At 47.2% G+C, this 20422-nt stretch overlaps 1 protein-coding gene across 1 annotated transcript in view; it reads left to right on the plus strand.

Annotated features, from left to right (window-relative positions):
• LOC141182768 (uncharacterized) overlaps positions 1-19674 on the plus strand; it is a 37695-nt gene extending 18021 nt beyond the window's left edge. The window contains exons 2-7 of the mRNA XM_073660872.1: positions 9095-9244; positions 9374-9553; positions 9637-9760; positions 9844-9941; positions 10140-10230; positions 11814-19674. Coding sequence (XP_073516973.1) covers positions 9167-9244; positions 9374-9553; positions 9637-9760; positions 9844-9941; positions 10140-10230; positions 11814-13291 — 2049 coding nt within the window. The 5' untranslated portion in view covers positions 9095-9166 and the 3' untranslated portion in view covers positions 13292-19674. The remainder of the gene's footprint in view (positions 1-9094; positions 9245-9373; positions 9554-9636; positions 9761-9843; positions 9942-10139; positions 10231-11813) is intronic.
• Positions 19675-20422: the final 748 nt, after the last annotated feature.

Raw genomic sequence — 20422 nt, forward strand, 5'->3', positions numbered from 1 at the left:
CATTAGAAGGGTACAATCAATAACTCAATATAGCTCTCTGATACCGGGAAATGATTGGGCCTTGGCTTCACTGGATGCGGCCAAGGCTTTTGACTCGTTGGAGTGGCCGTTTTTATTTGCTTGTCTAGAGAAATTTGGTTTTGGCCCTAAATTTCGGGCCTGGATTCAAATATTGTACGCGGCCCCAAAAGCTAAGATAGTGATAAATAATATATCATCCACATCTCTTTCATTTTAAAGGGGAACCCGCCAGGGATGCCCTTTGTCTCCAGCTTTGTTCGCTCTGGCAATTGAAGCATTAGCTATAAGAATACGATCATCTGAGGATATTAGTGGAATTACAATTGCAGACAGAAGTGATAAAATTGGTTTAGATGCAGATGACATGATAATTTTTATGGACAAGGTTAAAGATACTCTTCCATATGTTATATCTACTATTGATAAATTTAGTGAATATTCGGGCCTCTTTATAAATTGGGATAAATCTTCTCTTATGTTTTTGTCGCCCACTCCAAATACTGATTTGGAAGTGTTATCTCCTTTACCTGTAGTGTCATGTTTCAAATACTTGGGAATTATGATTGTTAGAAATGATAGAGAGGACCTCTCGAGTAATATTCTCCCTTTATTAGAATATGCTAAATGCAAATTTTCCTTGTGGGGGAGATTACCGCTATCCGTGTCAGGAAGGATTAACTTAATTTAGATGATCTTACTCCCTAAATTTAATTATATATTACAACATGGTGCAGTACTGGTCCCTAAAAAATTCTTTACATCTCTTAACTCTTTGATGTCCACATTTATTTGGGGGAACTCCAGACCTAAACTCAGGTTATCTACCCTTCAAAGGCCTAAAGATATGGGAGGAGCAGCTCTGTCTGACTTCCATCTATACTATTTAGCAGGTCAGCTAAAAGCGATCCGTGGTTGGATGTCTGACTCCCAGTTACCGAATTATGAGAACCATTTGGCACACGTTTTAGGCACAGTTTGTTTATTGGGTTTTCTATAATTGAATAAAGCTTCTCCCATTAAGTTGTTACCCCTACATAGATTGGTGAGAACGGTATGGAAGCAAGCAAAGAAAAGAATTGACTTTACACATGTTATAGCTGAAATGCCTATATGGGGGAATCTGTATTTTGCGACATTAATGGAACATCCATCTGCCCCCTTTTGGATAGCTAGTGGGGTCTATTTGTTAAGAGATATTTATGAAAGATCTATACTGATGTCATTTGAACAGGTGAAAAATAAATTCAAGGTTCCAAGATCTCAATTCTTCAGGTACCTCCAACTTAGAAATGGGCTCAGATCTCACTTACAAAACTGTGAATTAAATCAAACTATTTCCTCATTTCCCTTAATAGGAATATTTAAATCTCAAGGTCCACAAGGTCTTTTATCTAGCTTATATACATATTTGCTATCAGCAGGCTTAGATTGCAACGCTTTGCCAGCAAAAAACATGGAGACTTCTAATCCCGAATAGTGGGATGAAATTTTAGAGTCCCCGTCCTTTGTCTCTCCCTCCGTTAAAAATAAGCTGATTCAGCTTTATATTGTTCATCAGTCATATCTCACACCCCTCAGACTATATCAAATGGAGCGCTCCTCTAATTCAGAATGTTTACGAAGTCATACCATGGATGCCGACTTTGTTCATTTAATCTGGGACTGCTCCATTATTAGGTCTTTCTGGCAGATGTTACCTCCTTACTATCCTCTTTAATATCCATCCCCATTCCATGTGATCCACTGATTTGCCTTTTTGGGGTAATGGAGGATGATGTCTGCGATCACTATACTAAGATTTTTTTGAGAGAAACCTTATTCTTGGCCAGGAAATTGTTGGCTCTAAGATGGATGGGCAATACACAACCAACATAGCGTTCCTGGATCGCACTGGTTAATTCAATCATTTCATATGAAAAGATAGTATACCAAAATAGAGGTTGTCCATTAAAATTTTCCAAAATATGGAACTATTGGAATTTTTCGTGTGTTACAATCTCTACTCATGCAAAGGGTTTGAGCTGGAAAGTAAATATGTAAGGGATGTGAGAATAAATAGTAAATCACGTGTTATAAATGACAACTATTGCTTATGGGGGCAAGCATTTAGATCCATATACACTATGATGTGAGTCAATCTGAGCATGGAAAGGATAAAGACAGCACAAGTTTGATAAGTTGTGGTTGAGAGTTCAAGGTTTGGATTGTATCCTAATTGGGTAAATACTCTTTTTTTTTTCTCTTTTTTTATATATATACCGTTTTTTTCGGACCATAAGACACACTTTTTTCCCCCAGATTTGGAAGGAAAATGGGGTGCGTCTTATGGTCCGAACTTTACCAGTTGTTGTGGAGCGGGGATCGCAGGGTCCGGCGGCGGCAGTGGTGCCATGTGGCTGGAGCCAGGGTCTGTACCTGTGCTGGAGTGGCTGATGAAGCAGAGGAGCCGGGGCATGTGCCGGGCTGTGAGCAGCGTCCGGCGGTGAGACAGAAGAACGTGTGCGGCTTCCGGGAGCTACAGCGACCATTTTCCTGTAGATCATGGCTTCAGGAAGATGACCACCGGTAGCCGCACTCGCTCTTCTGCTTCAGGCTGGGCGTGAGGACACTGCTCACAGCCTGGCACAGGCCCCGGCTCCTCTGCCTCACCGCCGGACGCTGCTCACATTCCGAAATAGGCCTCGGCTCCTCTGCCTCACCGCCAGACCCGCTTTTTGCCAGGTGACAGGCCCCAGCAGGTGACTGGGCCCCAGCAGGTGACAGGGCCCCTGACTTCAGACAGGCCCCAGCAGGTGACAGGGCCCCTGACTTCAGACAGGCCCCTGCAGGCGACAGGGCCCCTAATTTCAGACTGGCCCCAGCAGGCAACAGGGCCCCTGACTTCAGACTGGGCCCCAGCAGGAGACAGGTCCCCAGCAGGAGACAGGGCCCCAGCAGGAAACAGGGCCCCAGCAGGAGACAGGGCCCCAGCAGGCGACAGGGCCCCTGACTTCAGACTGGCCCCAGCAGGTGACAGGGCCCCTGACTTCAGACTAGCCCCAACAGGTGACAGGGCCCCTAACTTCAGACTGGCCCCAGAAGGTGACAGGGCCCCTAACTTCAGACTGGCCCCAGCAGGTGACAGGGCCCCTGACTTCAGACTGGCCCCAGCAGGCGACAGGGCCCCCTGACTTCAGACTGGCCCCAGAAGGCGACAGGGCCCCTGACTTCAGACTGGCCCCAGCAGGCAACAGGGCCCCTAACTTCAGACTGGCCCCAGAAGGCAACAGGGCCCCTGACTTCAGACTGGCCCCAGCAGGCAACAGGGCCCCTAACTTCAGACTGGCCCCAGCAGGCGACAGGGACCCTAACTTCAGACTGTCCCCAGCAGGTGACAGGGCCCCTGACTTCAGACTGGCCCCAGCAGGTGACAGAGCCCCTGACTTCAGACAGGCCCCTGCAGGCGACAGGGCCCCTAATTTCAGACTGGCCCCTGCAGGCAACAGGGCCCCTGACTTCAGACTGGGCCCCAGCAGGAGACAGGGCCCCAGCAGGAGACAGGGCCCCAGCAGGAAACAGGGCCCCAGCAGGAGACAGGGCCCCAGCAGGCGACAGGGCCCCTAACTTCAGACTGGCCCCAGCAGGCGACAGGACCCCTAACTTCAGACTGGCCCCAGCAGGTGACAGAGCCCCTGACTTCAGACAGGCCCCTGCAGGTGACAGGGCCCCTAATTTCAGACTGGCCCCAGCAGGCAACAGGGCCCCTGACTTCAGACTGGCCCCAGCAGGCGACAGGGCCCCTGACTTCAGACTGGCCCCAGCAGGTGACAGGGCCCCTGACTTCAGACTGGCCCTAGCAGGTGACAGGGCCCTGACTTCAGACTGGCCCCAGCAGGTGACAGGGCCCCTGACTTCAGACTGGCCCCAGCAGGTGACAGGGCCCCTGACTTCAGACTGGCCCCTTCAGGCGACAGGGCCCCTAATTTCAGACTGGCCCCAGCAGGCGACAGGACCCCTGACTTCAGACTGGCCCCTGCAGGCGACAGGGCCCCGGACTTCAGACTGGCCCCAGCAGGCGACAGGGCCCCTGACTTCAGACTGACCCCAGCAGGCGACAGGGCCCCTGACTTCAGACTGGCCCCAGCAGGTGACAGGGCCCCTGACTTCAGACTGGCCCCAGCAGGTGACAGGGTCCCTAACTTCAGACTGGCCCCAGCAGGTGACAGGGCCCCTGACTTCAGACTGGCCCCTGCAGGCAACAGGGCCCCTAATTTCAGACTGGCCCCAGCAGGCAACAGGGCCCCTGACTTCAGACTGGCCCCAGCAGGCGACAGGGCCCCTGACTTCAGACTGGCCCCTGCAGGCGACAGGGCCCAAGCAGGTGATAGGGCCCCTAACTTCAGACTGGCCCCTGCAGGCGACAGGGCCCCTAACTTCAGACTGGCCCCAGCAGGCAACAGGGCCCCTGACTTCAGACTGGCCCCAGCAGGAGACAGGGCCCCAGCAGGAAACAGGGCCCCAGCAGGAGACAGGGCCCCAGCAGGCGACAGGGCCCCTGACTTCAGACTGGCCCAAGCAGGTGACAGGGCCCCTGACTTCAGACTAGCCCCAACAGGTGACAGGGCCCCTAACTTCAGACTGGCCGCAGCAGGTGACAGGGCCCCTAACTTCAGACTGGCCCCAGCAGGTGACAGGGCCCCTGACTTCAGACTGGCCCCAGCAGGCGACAGGGCCCCCTGACTTCAGACTGGCCCCAGAAGGCGACAGGGCCCCTGATTTAAGACTGGCCCCAGCAGGCAACAGGGCCCCTAACTTCAGACTGGCCCCAGCAGGCGACAGGGCCCCTAACTTCAGACTGGCCCCAGCAGGCGACAGGGCCCCTAACTTCAGACTGGCCCCAGCAGGCGACAGGGACCCTAACTTCAGACTGTCCCCAGCAAGTGACAGGGCCCCTGACTTCAGACTGGCCTCAGCAGGTGACAGAGCCCCTGACTTCAGACAGGCCCCTGCAGGCGACAGGGCCCCTAATTTCAGACTGGCCCCTGCAGGCAACAGGGCCCCTGACTTCAGACTGGGCCCCAGCAGGAGACAGGGCCCCAGCAGGAGACAGGGCCCCAGCAGGAAACAGGGCCCCAGCAGGAGACAGGGCCCCAGCAGGCGACAGGGCCCCTAACTTCAGACTGGCCCCAGCAGGCGACAGGACCCCTAACTTCAGACTGGCCCCAGCAGGTGACAGGGCCCCTAATTTCAGACTGGCCCCAGCAGGCAACAGGGCCCCTGACTTCAGACTGGGCCCCAGCAGGAGACAGGGCCCCAGCAGGAGACAGGGCCCCAGCAGGAAACAGGGCCCCAGCAGGAGACAGGGCCCCAGCAGGCGACAGAGCCCCTAACTTCAGACTGGCCCCAGCAGGCGACAGGACCCCTAACTTCAGACTGGCCCCAGCAGGTGACAGGGCCCCTGACTTCAGACAGGCCCCTGCAGGCGACAGGGCCCCTAATTTCAGACTGGCCCCAGCAGGCAACAGGGCCCCTGACTTCAGACTGGCCCCAGCAGGCGACAGGGCCCCTGACTTCAGACTGGCCCCAGCAGGTGACAGGGCCCCTGACTTCAGACTGGCCCCAGCAGGTGACAGGGCCCTGACTTCAGACTGGCCCCAGCAGGTGACAGGGCCCCTGACTTTAGACTGGCCCCTTCAGGCGACAGGGCCCCTAATTTCAGACTGGCCCCAGCAGGCGACAGGACCCCTAACTTCAGACTGGCCCCAGCAGGTGACAGGGCCCCTGACTTCAGACAGGCCCCTGCAGGCGACAGGGCCCCTAATTTCAGACTGGCCCCAGCAGGCGCCAGGGCCCCTGACTTCAGACTGGCCCCAGCAGGCGACAGGGCCCCTGACTTCAGACTGGCCCCAGCAGGTGACAGGGCCCTGACTTCAGACTGGCCCCAGCAGGTGACAGGGCCCCTGACTTTAGACTGGCCCCTTCAGGCGACAGGGCCCCTAATTTCAGACTGGCCCCAGCAGGCGACAGGACCCCTGACTTCAGACTGGCCCCAGCAGGCGACAGGGCCCCTGACTTCAGACTGGCCCCAGCAGGCGACAGGGCCCCTGACTTCAGACTGACCCCAGCAGGCGACAGGGCCCCTGACTTCAGACTGGCCCCAGCAGGCGACAGGGCCCCTGACTTTAGACTGGCCCCAGCAGGTGACAGGGTCCCTAACTTCAGACTAGCCCCAGCAGGTGACAGGGCCCCTGACTTCAGACTGGCCCCTGCAGGCGACAGGGCCCCTAATTTCAGACTGGCCCCAGCAGGCAACAGGGCCCCTGACTTCAGACTGGCCCCAGCAGGCGACAGGGCCCCTGACTTCAGACTGGCCCCTGCAGGCGACAGGGCCCAAGCAGGTGACAGGGCCCCTAACTTCAGACTGGCCTCTGCAGGCGACAGGGCCCCTAACTTCAGACTGGCCCCAGCAGGCAACAGGGCCCCTGACTTCAGACTGGCCCCAGCAGGCGCCAGGGCCCCTGACTTCAGACTAGCCCCAGCAGGCGACAGGGCCCCTGACTTCAGACTGTCCCCGGCAGGTGACAGGGCCCCAGCAGATGACAGGGTTCCTGACTTCAGACAGCCCCCAGCAGTTGACAGGCCCCTGACCTCAGACAGGGCCCCAGCAGGAGACAGGTCCCCAGCAGGAGACAGGGCCCCAGCAGGAAACAGGGCCCCAGCAGGAGACAGGGCCCCAGACTTCAGACCGGCCCCAGCAGGTGACAGGGCCCCAGCAGGTGACAGACCCCAGTCAGACACCGGCCCCGCAGCATTTAACCTCTTCTGCTGCCGCCGCCGGGTTCCTGAGGCAGGGAACAGAGGGACCTGCAATCCTGCTGCACCACCACCTCATCTCACAGCTGCTGGAGCACTGGCTTCTGCCGGGCCGGTTTCCTGAAGGACCCTGCCTCCTGTGACCCCCTGCTCCACCACCCCCCAGATAAGATACCGTACCTATTCAGACTATAAGATGGACCCCATCTTATAAAAAACATTATTTTTCCCTATTTTCCACCCCAAAATTTGGGGTGCGTCTTATGGTCCGGTGCATGTTGTAGTCCGAAAAATACGGTAATTTCAGAAGATGTGACATTTGCAGGGCAAAGAAATTATTTGTATGCATGCGATAACCCATCTGACCAGTTTTTTTTAATATGTCCTCATCGATGTAAATTTATGTTGATGTGATGTCTCTGGATGTTTTCTACTACCAAATGCAATGTATAATTATTTCTAAAACTGTTTAATAAAACAAATCAAGTTTAAAAAGTCAAACAATGCTCCTTCCCTTCCGAGCCCTGCAGTGCGCCTAAACAGTGGTTTTTCCCCACATATGGGATATCGGCATGCTCAGGAGAAATTGCACAACACAGTTTGTTGTCCATTTTCTATTGTTACCCTTGTGAAAATGAAAAAAAATTGGGTCTGAAGTAAAATGTTTGAGAAAAAAGTTAAATGTTTATTTTTTTCCTTCTCTTTGCTTCAGTTCCTGTGAAGCATGTGACATAACTCTGATTTAAGGGCATAAGAATTCAAAGTTTGAAAATTGCAAAATTTTCCAAATTTCTGTTTCTTTGCTCCATCACTAAGGGGTTAAACAACTCTCCTTAGTGCGATCATAAAACATACAAGCCTCTGATTGCTCAGATGATGCACTGTACTACTGTAGTGTATTATTACTGCTTGTCAGTGTAATACTAACTGACCCATACACATGAGATAAGTGTTGGCTGAACGGTCATTTGGCAGACGGCTATCTCTCCCGACTCCCCCCATACAGACACATATTCCAGCTTTCTTGTGATCTGTATGAGAGTCTCCTCCAGACTCCTCTAGCGGAGGATTATCTACAGGAAAAATAAATGGATTAGCCTGAAATTCAGGATCCCAGATCCTTCTCTGCCCTGACATCATCTGTCAGGAGGTCCCCAAATACATTATATAGTTGACCAAATGCCCCAAAATCAGTGCTTTCATGCAACTTTAGTCTAATGTGTATGGGGGCATTAAAAAGTAACTTATTGTATGCTGCCTCTGGTCCAGCATAATAGACTAATAGACTTTTGTACATTGCAGGCCCAAACACCATTATTGGTCATTTAAGTATCATAGTAACTAGTCAGCCCCATACTATTGAGTACTTGGGGGAGGAGGGGCACTGAGCCGAACTCTGTCAAACCTTCTTAGATGCCATGTTTGCTTTTGACAGCAACAAGTGGTTAGACTGCCAGGGTTGGTGTAGCAGCCGTACCTGTGCCATCCCTGTGGTGTACATCTGTTCTGGCGCCCAAAAGAGTTATTTTCTTTTAAAACAAATGTTTAACATGTTAAAAAGTAACAAAATGTGTCTTATGCTTTTTGCAGGTTTTTTTCTTATTACAAGAATTGTTAATGCCAATTTTCTTTGGAAACATTTTAATATCTGCTTTTTTATGGAGTTTTTCTTGTAATATAGGAAAGCCTAAGGTCAGAAATAAACCCCATCAAACACTGTACCCCCATAAAACACTGTACATGGAGACTTTGGTATCAAATAACTCCTGTCTTGGTGTTCTTACAAACAAGCTTTTATAAAAGTCTCAAACTTCTGGGTGTGAATCAGACCTGAGATCTAACGTGATGGATGACAGTCCGGTGAAGACCGGAAACATATAGACGGCCGGTGGTGATGTAGTCAGTGACGGACTCTGGCCAAATACTTTTATAGAGCCGTAGTAGAAGATGAAGATTTCGTCCTCATCATGAAGTAGTTATTTCTCATGTTACGTGTAATGAATATCTCCTGCAGTCTTGCTAATGCCAATTCAAGTAAATGAGATGAGAATTAGCAATAAGGAAGATGAGTCTATGAGAAATGTATTCAGCTGCAGACTCTGAGGAAGAACTGCTTGTTGTCTGTGGCCTAAGATATATAGGTTTTATTAGTAGGTGTAAAGAAGAAAACTAAACACTGTAAAATAATATATGTCCTCATATGTTTCACCTTATTATCTCCAGTAATTGTATTATTACACAGGATTTTTATTATGTTCCATCGATTCATCTTCTCATTCAGGTCTCTACAATTTTGGATCCTCTCAGTGAATATCTTCTATATAAGAGAATTTTCCTGATTTACCCATCAAAGATGGATATGGACAGAGACAAGATGGCGGAGAGGATATTACACCTCACCCTAGAGATCCTCTTCCGGCTTACTGGAGAGGTGAGAGATTCTGATGACGTCACATTACATCATTCTTATCTATGGGAATAACAGATGGACAGAACTGGAGAGGTGAGGACTCTGGAAATGTCTGTAGTGAGATGTATTAATGTGTCTCTCCATAACCAGGATTACACAGTAGTGAAGAAGACCTCTAGTGAGCGCTGTCAGGACCCTGTATCTGAGGGATGGGAAAGACCCCTGAGCCCAATCACGGAGCTTCCACCTCACCCCCTGATACATGAGGACATCAATGACCAAAAGATCCTAGATCTCACCTACAAGATGATTGAGCTGCTGACTGGGGAGGTGACACTGCTGGGAATGCTGGGACATTTTCTAGTAAAGCTATGAAGGGATTGGGGGTATAACTCTATCATTGTATGTGTCAGGTTCCTATAAGGTGTCAGGACGTAACTGTCTATTTCTCCATGGAGGAGTGGGAGTATTTAGAAGGACACAAAGATCTGTACAAGGACATCATGATGGAGCTTCCCCAGCCCCTCACATCACCAGGTAATAGACAGGACTAAATACACACAGCCTATAATTATCTCTATGTAAAGAATGAATTCAGTCCCTGTATGTGTTTTTTCCAGATCTATCCAGTAAGAGGATAACACCAGAAAGATGTCCCCGTCCTCTTCTTCCACAGGACTGTATAGAAGAAGATCCCAATGTTCCTCAGGATCATCAGGTAGATGGATAGAAGGTGTCATGAGATCTCCCCTATGATGTGTAGACGGCTGTGAAGGTCTTGTGCTCAGTCTTGCTTCATCCACCAATATTATATGTTTTATACTTGTGTAATGAGAACGGTGGAGATGGCTGGATTGGAGCTGTTCATAGATGGGACTTCTCCATCTGTCTGTGACTTGTACTATATTTGTTTCAGGGTGAAGATCTGACCCATATTAATACTACGGAGACATATGTAAGGGGTGATGAGCGATGTAAAGAGGAGATTCCTACAGATAATTGTGGAGGTGAGTAGTAACCACTAAATGCAGAGAAGTCACAGATTCTTCTCAGTTACAGGCTGTGGCTGGTTTACCGGTCATGTAGTCCAGCTGTATCACAATCGTGTGATCACCATTTTGCATCTTTACCAAAACATTCTCCTCCACCAAAAACTGTTCAAATGACTTTGGACATTGAAAGCCCTTTTCTATAGAACTTACAACCTGGAAGATCCACCTACCAACTGAAATTAGAAGATCCTGACTCTTACCTGCCCAGGTCTCTAAACTAATCCAAATGACAGCATATGTAGAAAGTGCTGACAAGTTAGAAAATCACTTGAAGAAACATATTATGATTGGCCTGTGAGAGAAAGCGGAGGTAATGATGCTGTTGGCTTCCTAGATCCCTGATATCTTATTAGATGAATCTACCTTCTCTCCCTTCTGTGCTGCTGAATGTCCTCATATGGTCCCTACAAGACCAGGTCCAGTCTTTATGACCAAACCTCGCTTTTATGATTGACAATATTAAACGTGCAGTGAGGGCCAAGTGTGAATTTCTGTACAATAACAAAAGAGTTTCCTTTTATCCTGACTTTTCAATTTCTTTTTAAACCAAATAACTTCAAAAATAATCGTGATAAAGTGTACAAAAAACATTACACCTGTGCCATGATATATCTATAAGCTGTGCGTGGCTGATGGCTGTAATATACATTTATTCATGCCTGCAGGAGATATGTTGGCATGACTTGAGCCAAGAAACATACTCTAATTACCCCAGAGAGGTTTCACCACTAGTTACATTTTATTATTTTTTTTGGATCTTTTCATTAGATGTGTTATTATCTATAGTCAAAGTTTTGCCCATCACCCTTTATCCCCTCTACATGGATCTGTTCTTGCACAAAAAGACCCCTAGACTTGGGCCACGGTGTTGCCTGCTGTTCTGTGGTGTGAGATGACAAGAAGAATAGTCAGGTAGCCGGATTAGAACCAGGAGGGCAGAGAAAATACAAAATCAGAAGACACAATAGTAGTCAGTAAATGGGCTGGGATCACAAGAAGAAACTAAGAAGAAAATACACAACACGAGAGCTGATCACAGAGGACTTAACCAGAGGAGAACAAGACTGTATCTGGCAGCTTCCGGAATTATGCGTGAGCTTTAGTAGGGTGTGATGCTTTCCATTTGAGTTAAGTAGGGAGCATATGTGACTTTGGAAGAGTGGATTTTGCTGGATTGGTTTATGGACGTCATGTTGCTTTTCAAGAGCCTTTGAGCCACTAATGATGTAGAAACCTCTGTTGACAGATGATGGACCTGAGTGGGAGCTTATTTTTTTGTGAAATGAGTAGAAAGTTTTATTGGTATCATTTTCACATATTTCATATTTGGGAGGCAGAATGAACAAACAGTTGAACACCACACTCTACTGTTTCATGCTATGAGGTTTTATATTATACTGTGAACTGTCATTGTCTTGGTGAATAATTCAATCTTTTTCCATAGCTTGCCATTTGTACCATTAGTTTAAGTAGAAATGTTCAAAAATATAAATTTCAAGAATATTTCATTCAAATATAATATTTTTTTTACTTAGCAGATGACTGTACCAGGAGATCAGAGGGACAGCTGACATCTTCAATTTTCAAATCAGATGATCTTGAGATCCCACAGGATACAATTGAAGGAAATGCCATTACTCCAGATATACCATCATCCCTTCACAGCAAAGATGTGTCATCTGATCCTTTGAAACAGGTCCTTTCTTCTGATTCATTACCTACTACTAAGGAAAATCAAAGTCACAAAATAAGCATTAAAAATCTAACTGCTCCTAAAGCTAAAAAATCATTTTCACAGTCAGAATATGGAAATAGTTTTCCCGTCAAAATGTTTTTTCTTAAACATCAAAAAATTGACACAGCAAAGAATAGATTTTCTTGTTCCAAGTGTATGAGATGTTTTAACAAGAAATCAAGTCTTCTTAGTCACCAGAGAACTCACACAGGGGAGAAGGCTTTTTCCTGTTCAGAATGTGGGAAATGTTTTAACCAGAAATCAGTTGCTGTTATACATCAAAGAACTCACACAGGGGAGAAGACTTTTTCCTGTTCAGAATGTGGGAAATGTTTTAACCAGAAATCAGATCTTGTTACACATCAGAGAACTCACACAGGGGAGAAGCCTTTTTCCTGTTCAGAATGTGGGAAATGTTTTAACAATAGATCAAATCTTCTTCGTCACCAGAGAACTCATACAGGGGAGAAGCCTTTTTCATGTTCAGAATGTGGGAAATGTTTTAACCAGAAATCAGCTTTTGCTACACATCAAAGAACTCACACAGGGGAGAAGACTTTTTCCTGTTCAGAATGTGGAAAATGTTTTAATCAGAAATCAACTCTTGTTATACATCAAAGAACTCACACAGGGGAGAAGGTTTTTTCCTGTTCAGAATGTGGGAAATGTTTTAACCAGAAATCAATTCTTCTTAGTCACCAGAGAACTCACACAGGGGAGAAGCCTTTTTCCTGTTCAGAATGTGGGAAATGTTTTAACCAGAAATCAGATCTTGTTACACATCAGAGAATTCACCCAGGTGAGAAGCCTTTTTCCTGTTCAGAATGTGGGAAATGTTTTATCCGAAAATGGAATCTTGTTATACACCAGAGAACTCACACAGGGGAGAAGCCTTTTTCCTGTTCACAATGTGGGAAATGTTTTAACACAAAATCATATTTTCTTAGTCACCAGAGAACTCACACAGGAGAGAAGCCTTTTTCCTGTTCAGAATGTGGGAAATGTTTTAACCAGAAATCAGATCTTGTTAAACATCAGAGAATTCACACAGGGGAGAAGCCTTTTTCCTGTTCAGAATGTGGGAAATGTTTTAACCGGAAATGGAATCTTGTTATACACCAGAGAACTCACACAGGGGAGAAGCCTTTTTCCTGTTCAGAATGTGGGAAATGTTTTAACAATGAATCAGATCTTGTTATACATCAGAGAAGTCACACAGGGGAGAAGCCTTTTTATATCCTTAATGTGGAAAATGTTTTACTTGAAAAGACACACTTTTAGCAAGAAAAAATGTTGCTAATAAGTGAGTGTGTTCTATAGACTGGAGGTAGCTTCCTGTGACTGAGGACAATGAGACAGTGTCCTTCCTGATCAGTGAGAGAACTGCTCTCTCCTCCAGCACCACACTTATCTAAATGATTGGTGCAGAGCAGGAGAGGGAAGGTACCGGGACCTGTACAGAGGCAGCACATCCTGACTGAGCAGCTGAAGAACCTTTCACGTGACTATCTCAAGGACCTTTCAGATCATGTAACACTGTTTTGCATAGTTTTAAAAATTGTCAGGTTCTGTTATTAACTGAGCCATTTCTTAATGAGTTTGACCTCTTGAATTCAAATTGGACAATGAGTTTTCCTTTTACTGCTACATATAATTAATGATAAAAGTTTCAGTACTTTGAAACATTATTTTTGTAAATATACAGATGCAGAATATTTTATGCCTATTTTCTGATAGAGTTGTGCTCAAAAGATTACATACCCAGGCAGAATTTTTGCTTTCTTGGCCTTGTTTCAGAGAATATGAATGATAACAAAAACCTTTTTCTCCACTCATGGTTATTGGTTGGGTGAAGCCATTTATTGTCAAACTACTTTGTTTTCTCTTTTTAAATCATAATGACTTCCAAAAACATCCAAATGACCCTGATCAAAAGTTCACATACCCTGGTGATTTTGGCCTGATAACATGTACAGAATTTGACACAAATGGGTTTGAATGGCTACTAAAGGTAACATCCTCACCTGTGACCTGTTTGCTTGTAATCAGTGTCTGTGCATAATATTGAATGAGTTTGTGGGATCCATACAGACTTGCATCTTTCATCCAGCCACTGATGTTTCTGGATTGTGAGTCAAGGAATTGATAATGCCAGTCAGCAGCGTTAAATCTGTGATTAACAACTGGAAAATCAGGGTCTCTGTAAAAACCAAACCACAGTCAGGTAGACCAACAATCTCGGCCACAACTGCCAGGAAAATTGTTCGGGATGCAAAGAAAAACCCACAAATAACATCCAGCTAAAATTCAGGACTCTCTGAAAACTAGCGGTGTGGCTGTTTCAAGATAAGCAGGCACTTAAAGAAAAATGGTCTTCATGGTCGAGTCGCCAGAAGAAAGCCATTACTGCGCAAATGCCACAAAGTATCTCGCGTACAATACGCCAAACAGCACAGACACAAGCCTCAAAACTTCTGGAACAAGGTAATTTGGAGTGATGAGACCAAAATTGAACTTTTTTGCCACAACCATAAACATTACATTTGGAGAGAGGTCAACCAGGCCTATGATGCAAGGAACACCATTCCTACTATAAAGCAGTAATTTTAGGACCTCTGCAGACTGCCCCCCCCCCCTTGGCAGTCTGCAGAGGTCCTAAAAATTTCCCAAATCAATGGGAACAGTGCTCAAATGTCATGCGAACAGTATGGGGAAGACCCCTGGAAGCATTTCTGACTCCCAGGTCACTGCTGTAAACAGTGTTGTCAGAGTATTACGCTACTTTTACGGACTCACAATAAAACATACAAAAATAAAACCAAAATGGAATTTCCTGGCAAATATGTTAAGGAACATCCTTTCCAGGGTAATGACTTGTATATATGGCAAAATAAATAACCAAAAATAAAAATGCTCCTCCACACCTTGGGCTATGTTCACACATAGCTTTTTTTGCAGTTTTGCATTGCTGTCAACAGTGACAAATGCATTCACCGTGAAATGTAATTTAAATTTTACAACCTTATCTGGCCATGTGGTGTGTGACACATCATCAGGCACATCCTGTTTCATTTATGAAGGAGGGACTCTGAAAGTCACAAAGCCTATTTTTATAGGGCCATCAGGAAGCGCCTTACTATTCTTAAAGGGCCAGCAGTCATTCCTCGCTATTGTTAGAGAGCCATCAGCTGGCTATGCTTTGTTGTTCCCATTATTAACAAGTGGGTCTCCTATACTGTTATTGCCTATGCAGTGACTGCAAGGGCTGACAAAAATTTGGACGCAACACCATACCCCTTTGAAGAGACATATAGGAGGGTCTCAGTAACAAAAAATGTTTCCATTATAAAGGAGTGGGTCTCCTATAGTGAAAATGCCCATGTTGTGACTGCAAAGGCTGCCAAAAGTTGAGAAAAACCCCACTAACAGTTTAAAAACACATAGAGCAGGGCCACAGTAATGGCATGTTCCCATTAGAAAGGAGCGGGTCTGGTATCCAGTTACAGGGTATGCAGTGAGTCCAACAGCTGCCAAAATTTGGCAAAAATCCCACTAACAATTTAAAGACACATAGAGCTGGGTCACAGTAACGGCATGTTCCCAGTAGAAAGAAGAGGGTCTGCTATACAGATACAGGGTATGCAGTGAATGCAACGGCTCCCAAAAATTTGGAGGAACTTCAATACCCCTTGCAAGAGTTGTAGATTTGGTGATATGGTGGTGATATGGTGGTGGAGAAGGAGGACAAGATCAAATAGACAAAATCAGGAAGTGTATACCCAATGTCTGGGTGTGAAGACAGAGGTGCATGGGAATAGAATTAGACATCCCAAAAAAAACACTGTTTTTGAGTTTGTCATACTGCTATCATTCGGGGATGTTGAGAAATCTGGCCCAATCCAGCCCTTGTTCATTTTTATAAGAGTCAGCCTGTCAGCATTTTCAGTGGACAGGCGGATGCGTCTATCGGTTATAATTCCACCAGCGGCACTAAAAACCCGTTCTAATAAAATGCTAGTGGCAGAGCAGACCAGGACCTCCAAAGCGTAGAGAGCCAGTTCATCCCACTGAGTCCAGCTTGGATACTCAATAATTATAAGGCACAAAGGAATCACGGAGGATGTTGGTATGGTCAGCAAGGTACTCCCTCAACATCTTCCAAAACTTTTCCCTCCTTGTGAGAGTACCTTACACCTCAGGGCCTGTGCAATGGGAGGGTCTGAGAAAACTGTCCCAGAACTTAGACAGTATTCCCCTGCCTCTGCTGTATTGCATTTGTGTCTCCCTCACCTGTACGCCTTGGTTGTCCAACGAACTGTGACCTCTGCTGCCAGCGTTTTAAGACGGGAATTTTTTTTAGTCATTCTGCAACAAGGGCATTCTGGTACTGCCCCATTTTATGAGCCCTGTCCAGCGTAGGAATAAGAGACAGAAAGTTCTCCTTGTATCGTGGGTCTAGAAGTGTCACCAACCAGTAATGACTGTCACCCAAAATTTGGACAATGCAAGGGTGATGGGAAAGGCAGCGTAACATAAACTCAGCCATGTGTGCCAGACTGCAAAGAGGTAAGACTTCCGAGTCCTCACCAAGAGGACGACTAACCATGTTCTCCTCATCCCTGTCCTCAGGCCATCCACGCTGTACAGATGATATGACAGTAGTACCGTCTATAGCGCAGGAAATTAGCTCCTGTTCTTCCTCCTCCTCCTCATTGTCACCCAATGCACTTTGGGATGAGATGAGGCTGGGCTGTGTGAAATCACCCTGTATGGTTCCTTGCTCCATCTCATCGTGCTCCACCTGCAATGCATCCTCTTTAATTGTGAGCACAGAGCATTTCAGAAGACAGAGAAGCGGGATGGTGATGCTAATTATGACAACATCTACGCTCACCATGTTTGTGGAGTCCTCAAACTTTTGGAGGAAGGTACAGATGTCTGATATCCACGCCCACTCCTCAGGTGTTATGTGTGGAGTCTGAACTGAATACTGACCGCCTTGTTGATGCTGGTAGTCAACAACTGCCCTCTTCTGCTCACAAATCCTTCCCAACGTCTATAATGTAGAGTTCCAACGTGTGGGGACATTGCAGATCTGTCGGTGAGCTGGAAGTTGCAAACGCTGCTGAAGCACGGCAAAGGCAGCGGAAGCTGGAGGTGACTTTCTAAAATGGGCATACACGCGGCGTACTTTGACAAGCAGATCCGGGTCAGTTTTGAGAAACCGCTGAACCACGAGGTTATGCATATGGGCCAGGCATGGTACGTGTGTGAGCTCGCCTCACCTCAGAGCCGCCACCAGATTCCGGCCGGCCATTGTCACACACGACCATGCCTGGCTGTAGGTTCAGTGGTGTCAGCCATAGATCTGCCTGCTCTTTCAGAGCTGCCCACAACTTTTCAGCATTGTGCGATTTGTCACCTAAGCATATTAGCTTCAGCACAGCCTGTTGCCGCTTGGCCGAGGCAGTGTTGCAGTGCTTCCAGTTTGCGACTAATGTGGTCATTTCGGAGATGGAGACTGAAGAGGAGGAGGAGGTGCAGGAGCTGTAGAATGTGGGGGCAACCCTGATTGATCCAGGGCCCGCAGTACTCGGCGTCAGGAGGACGTGTTCCGTCCCAAAATCTGACTGGGTCCCGGCTTCCACTATATTAGCCCAGTGTGCCGTCAGAGAGATGTACCGTCCCTGACCACAAGCATTTGTCCATGTGTCCGTGGTTAGGTGGGATTCCCAGTAACTGCATTGTTGAGGGCACGGCTAATGTTGTGGGACACCTGCTCGTGTAATGCGGGAACGGCACACCAGGAGAAATAGTGTTGGCTGGGGACCAAGTACCGCCGCCATCAGGTTGTGAAAAGCTTCCGTCTCCACGAGCCTAAAAGGCAACATTTCGAGTGCAAGCATTCGCGAAATGTGAGAATTTAGTAGTGTGTCCTGTGGGGCGTTGGCTGCGTATTTGTCTTGCGTTCCAAGGACTGGGGTTGGGAAAACTGAATGCTGCGCTGGGACAAGGACGTGGACGTGCTTGCTGATGGTACTAGTTGAGAGTGTGCAATGACAGGTGCAGGGCGGGAGGCATCTTGGCATGAGCCATGGACAGGGGATTGGTGTGCATGCACAACAGCGGAAGGAGCAGTGGTGTCAGACGCTGTTGCTGGACCCTGGGGTTCGGCCACTTAGGTGCTTTGCTGCCATGTGCCTGATCATGCTGGTGGTGGTCAGGCTGCTACTTTTGCTACCCCTACTGATGGTGGCCTGGCAGGTGGTGCAAATGGCCTTTTTGGGGTTATCTGCGGAGTCTTTAATGATAACCAGACTCGGGAAGACCTAACAGTTGTACTGGCAACTTCCGTCGTGTTGGTGTTACGAGGAGTGCTTTCCCGCCTTGTGTCTGCGGCCACCACACTGCTTCTTCCTGCCTGTTGTGGTGCTACGCCTCCCTCCCCCTGTGTGCTGCTGTCCTCGCTCTCTATGTCCCCCTGCCAGGTTGGGTCAGTTATTATATCATCCACCACCTCCTCTTACACTTACGCACCCTAGTCCTCCTCCTGACTTTCTGGCAATTGTGTCTCATCAACATCGTCCACCTCCTGCGACAGTAATTGCACTTTCCCATCATTGCCTTCATGTGACCGTGGTTGCTCCAATATTTGGGCATCGCTACACGTGTTCTCCTCTTGACTGGTCGGGCAAGAGGCCCGAATCTACAAATGGAAAAGTGAACAGCTCTTCTGAGTGTCCAAGTGTGGCATCAGTTATTTCCAGGCACTCGACATGGTGGGAGGAAGGAGATTCAGGGTGAGAAATATGAGGTCCAGATTCACGGCTACTGACACTTGACCGTGTGGAAGCCAGGGTGGTGGGGGTGTCAAAGTGACTGGAAGCATTATCTGCTATCCAGCCAAGAACCTTTTGACACTGCTCTGGGTTCAATAGTGTTGTGCTGCAGTCCCCTAGTAATTAAGACAGGAAGGTTGAGCGACAATATGTGGGTCTTTGTTGTGGCACAATTTCAGCTTGCCCACGGCCACATCCTCGGCCTCTGCATGCACCATCATGTCCACTTCCCCGTTCCTTGATACGCACCTTGCCCATTTTAAATGGAGAACAATTTTTTCCACGTTCACGAGAAATGGCTGATTTTGGAAAGCAGTTATATGTGATACGTGTGACAGAGAACCATGGTTTTAAATAGCAGGCCTGTAATTCACTGATACTATTCTTCACAAATACCTAGTGTGAATAGCTTGACTGACACACTGCAACAGAATCTAAAAGGAGGCCAGTATATTCCACGTTCAGTTCAAATTTCTGAAATTTTATTGCTCGAATATTGAACAGATCTGGCTGTATTCTGTAGTGCAAACAAGCTAATAGACCACAAAAATGGTGTACCCTGGATTGCTTTTTAAGCAAATAATGAGGACTAAAATAAAAAAAAAATTGCCCTGGCCCCTGATATCTGGGGTTATGTCTACAAATATCTGAAATTATTACAGCAGCAGCAGACAGGACGTTCAATGGACCCTTTTGTGCTATATGCACTGCAGTCTGCCACATACACTGCCTGCCTGCCTAACTCCTGCCTAGCACTGATTATATGGAGCTGGATTAGTCCTCAGAAGGACTGTTAGTTCAGATATATATATATATATATATATATATATATATATAGTGGTGGCCAAAAGTATTGGCACCCCTGCAATTCTGTCAGATAATACTCAGTTTCTTCCTGAAAATGATTGCAATCACAAATTCTTTGGTATTATTATCTTCATTTAATTTGCTTGCAAGGAAAAAACACAAAAGAGAATGAAGCAAAAATCAAATCATTGATCATTTCACACAAAACTCCAAAAATGGGCCGGACAAAAGTATTGGCATCCTCAGCCTAATACTTGGTTGCACAACCTTTAGCCAAAATAACTGCGAACAACCGCTTCCGGTAACCATCAATGAGTTTCTTGCAATGCTCTGCTGGAATTGTAGACCATTCTTCTTTGGCAAACTGCTCCAGGTCCCTGATATTTGAAGGGTGCCTTCTCCAAACTGCCATTTTGAGATCTCTCCACAGGTGTTCTATGGGATTCAGGTCTGGACTCATTGCTGGCCACCTTAGAAGTCTCCAGTGCTTTCTCTCAAACCATTTTATAGTGCTTTTGGAAGTGTGTTTTGGGTCATTGTCCTGCTGGAAGACCCATGACCTCTGAGGGAGACCCAGCTTTCTCACAGTGGGCCCTACATTATGGTGCAAAATTTGTTGGTAGTCTTCAGACTTCATAATGCCATGCACACGGTCAAGCAGTCCAGTGCCAGAGGCAGCAAAGCAACCCCAAAACATCAGGGAACCTCCGCCATGTTTGACTGTAGGGACCGTGTTCTTTTCTTTGAATGCCTCTTTTTTTTCCTG

This window comes from Phyllobates terribilis, unplaced genomic scaffold (assembly GCF_046119375.1).
Source record: "Phyllobates terribilis strain yellow unplaced genomic scaffold, ASM4611937v1 Scaffold_36__1_contigs__length_13169755, whole genome shotgun sequence".
In the NCBI taxonomy this organism is placed as follows: domain Eukaryota; kingdom Metazoa; phylum Chordata; class Amphibia; order Anura; family Dendrobatidae; genus Phyllobates; species Phyllobates terribilis.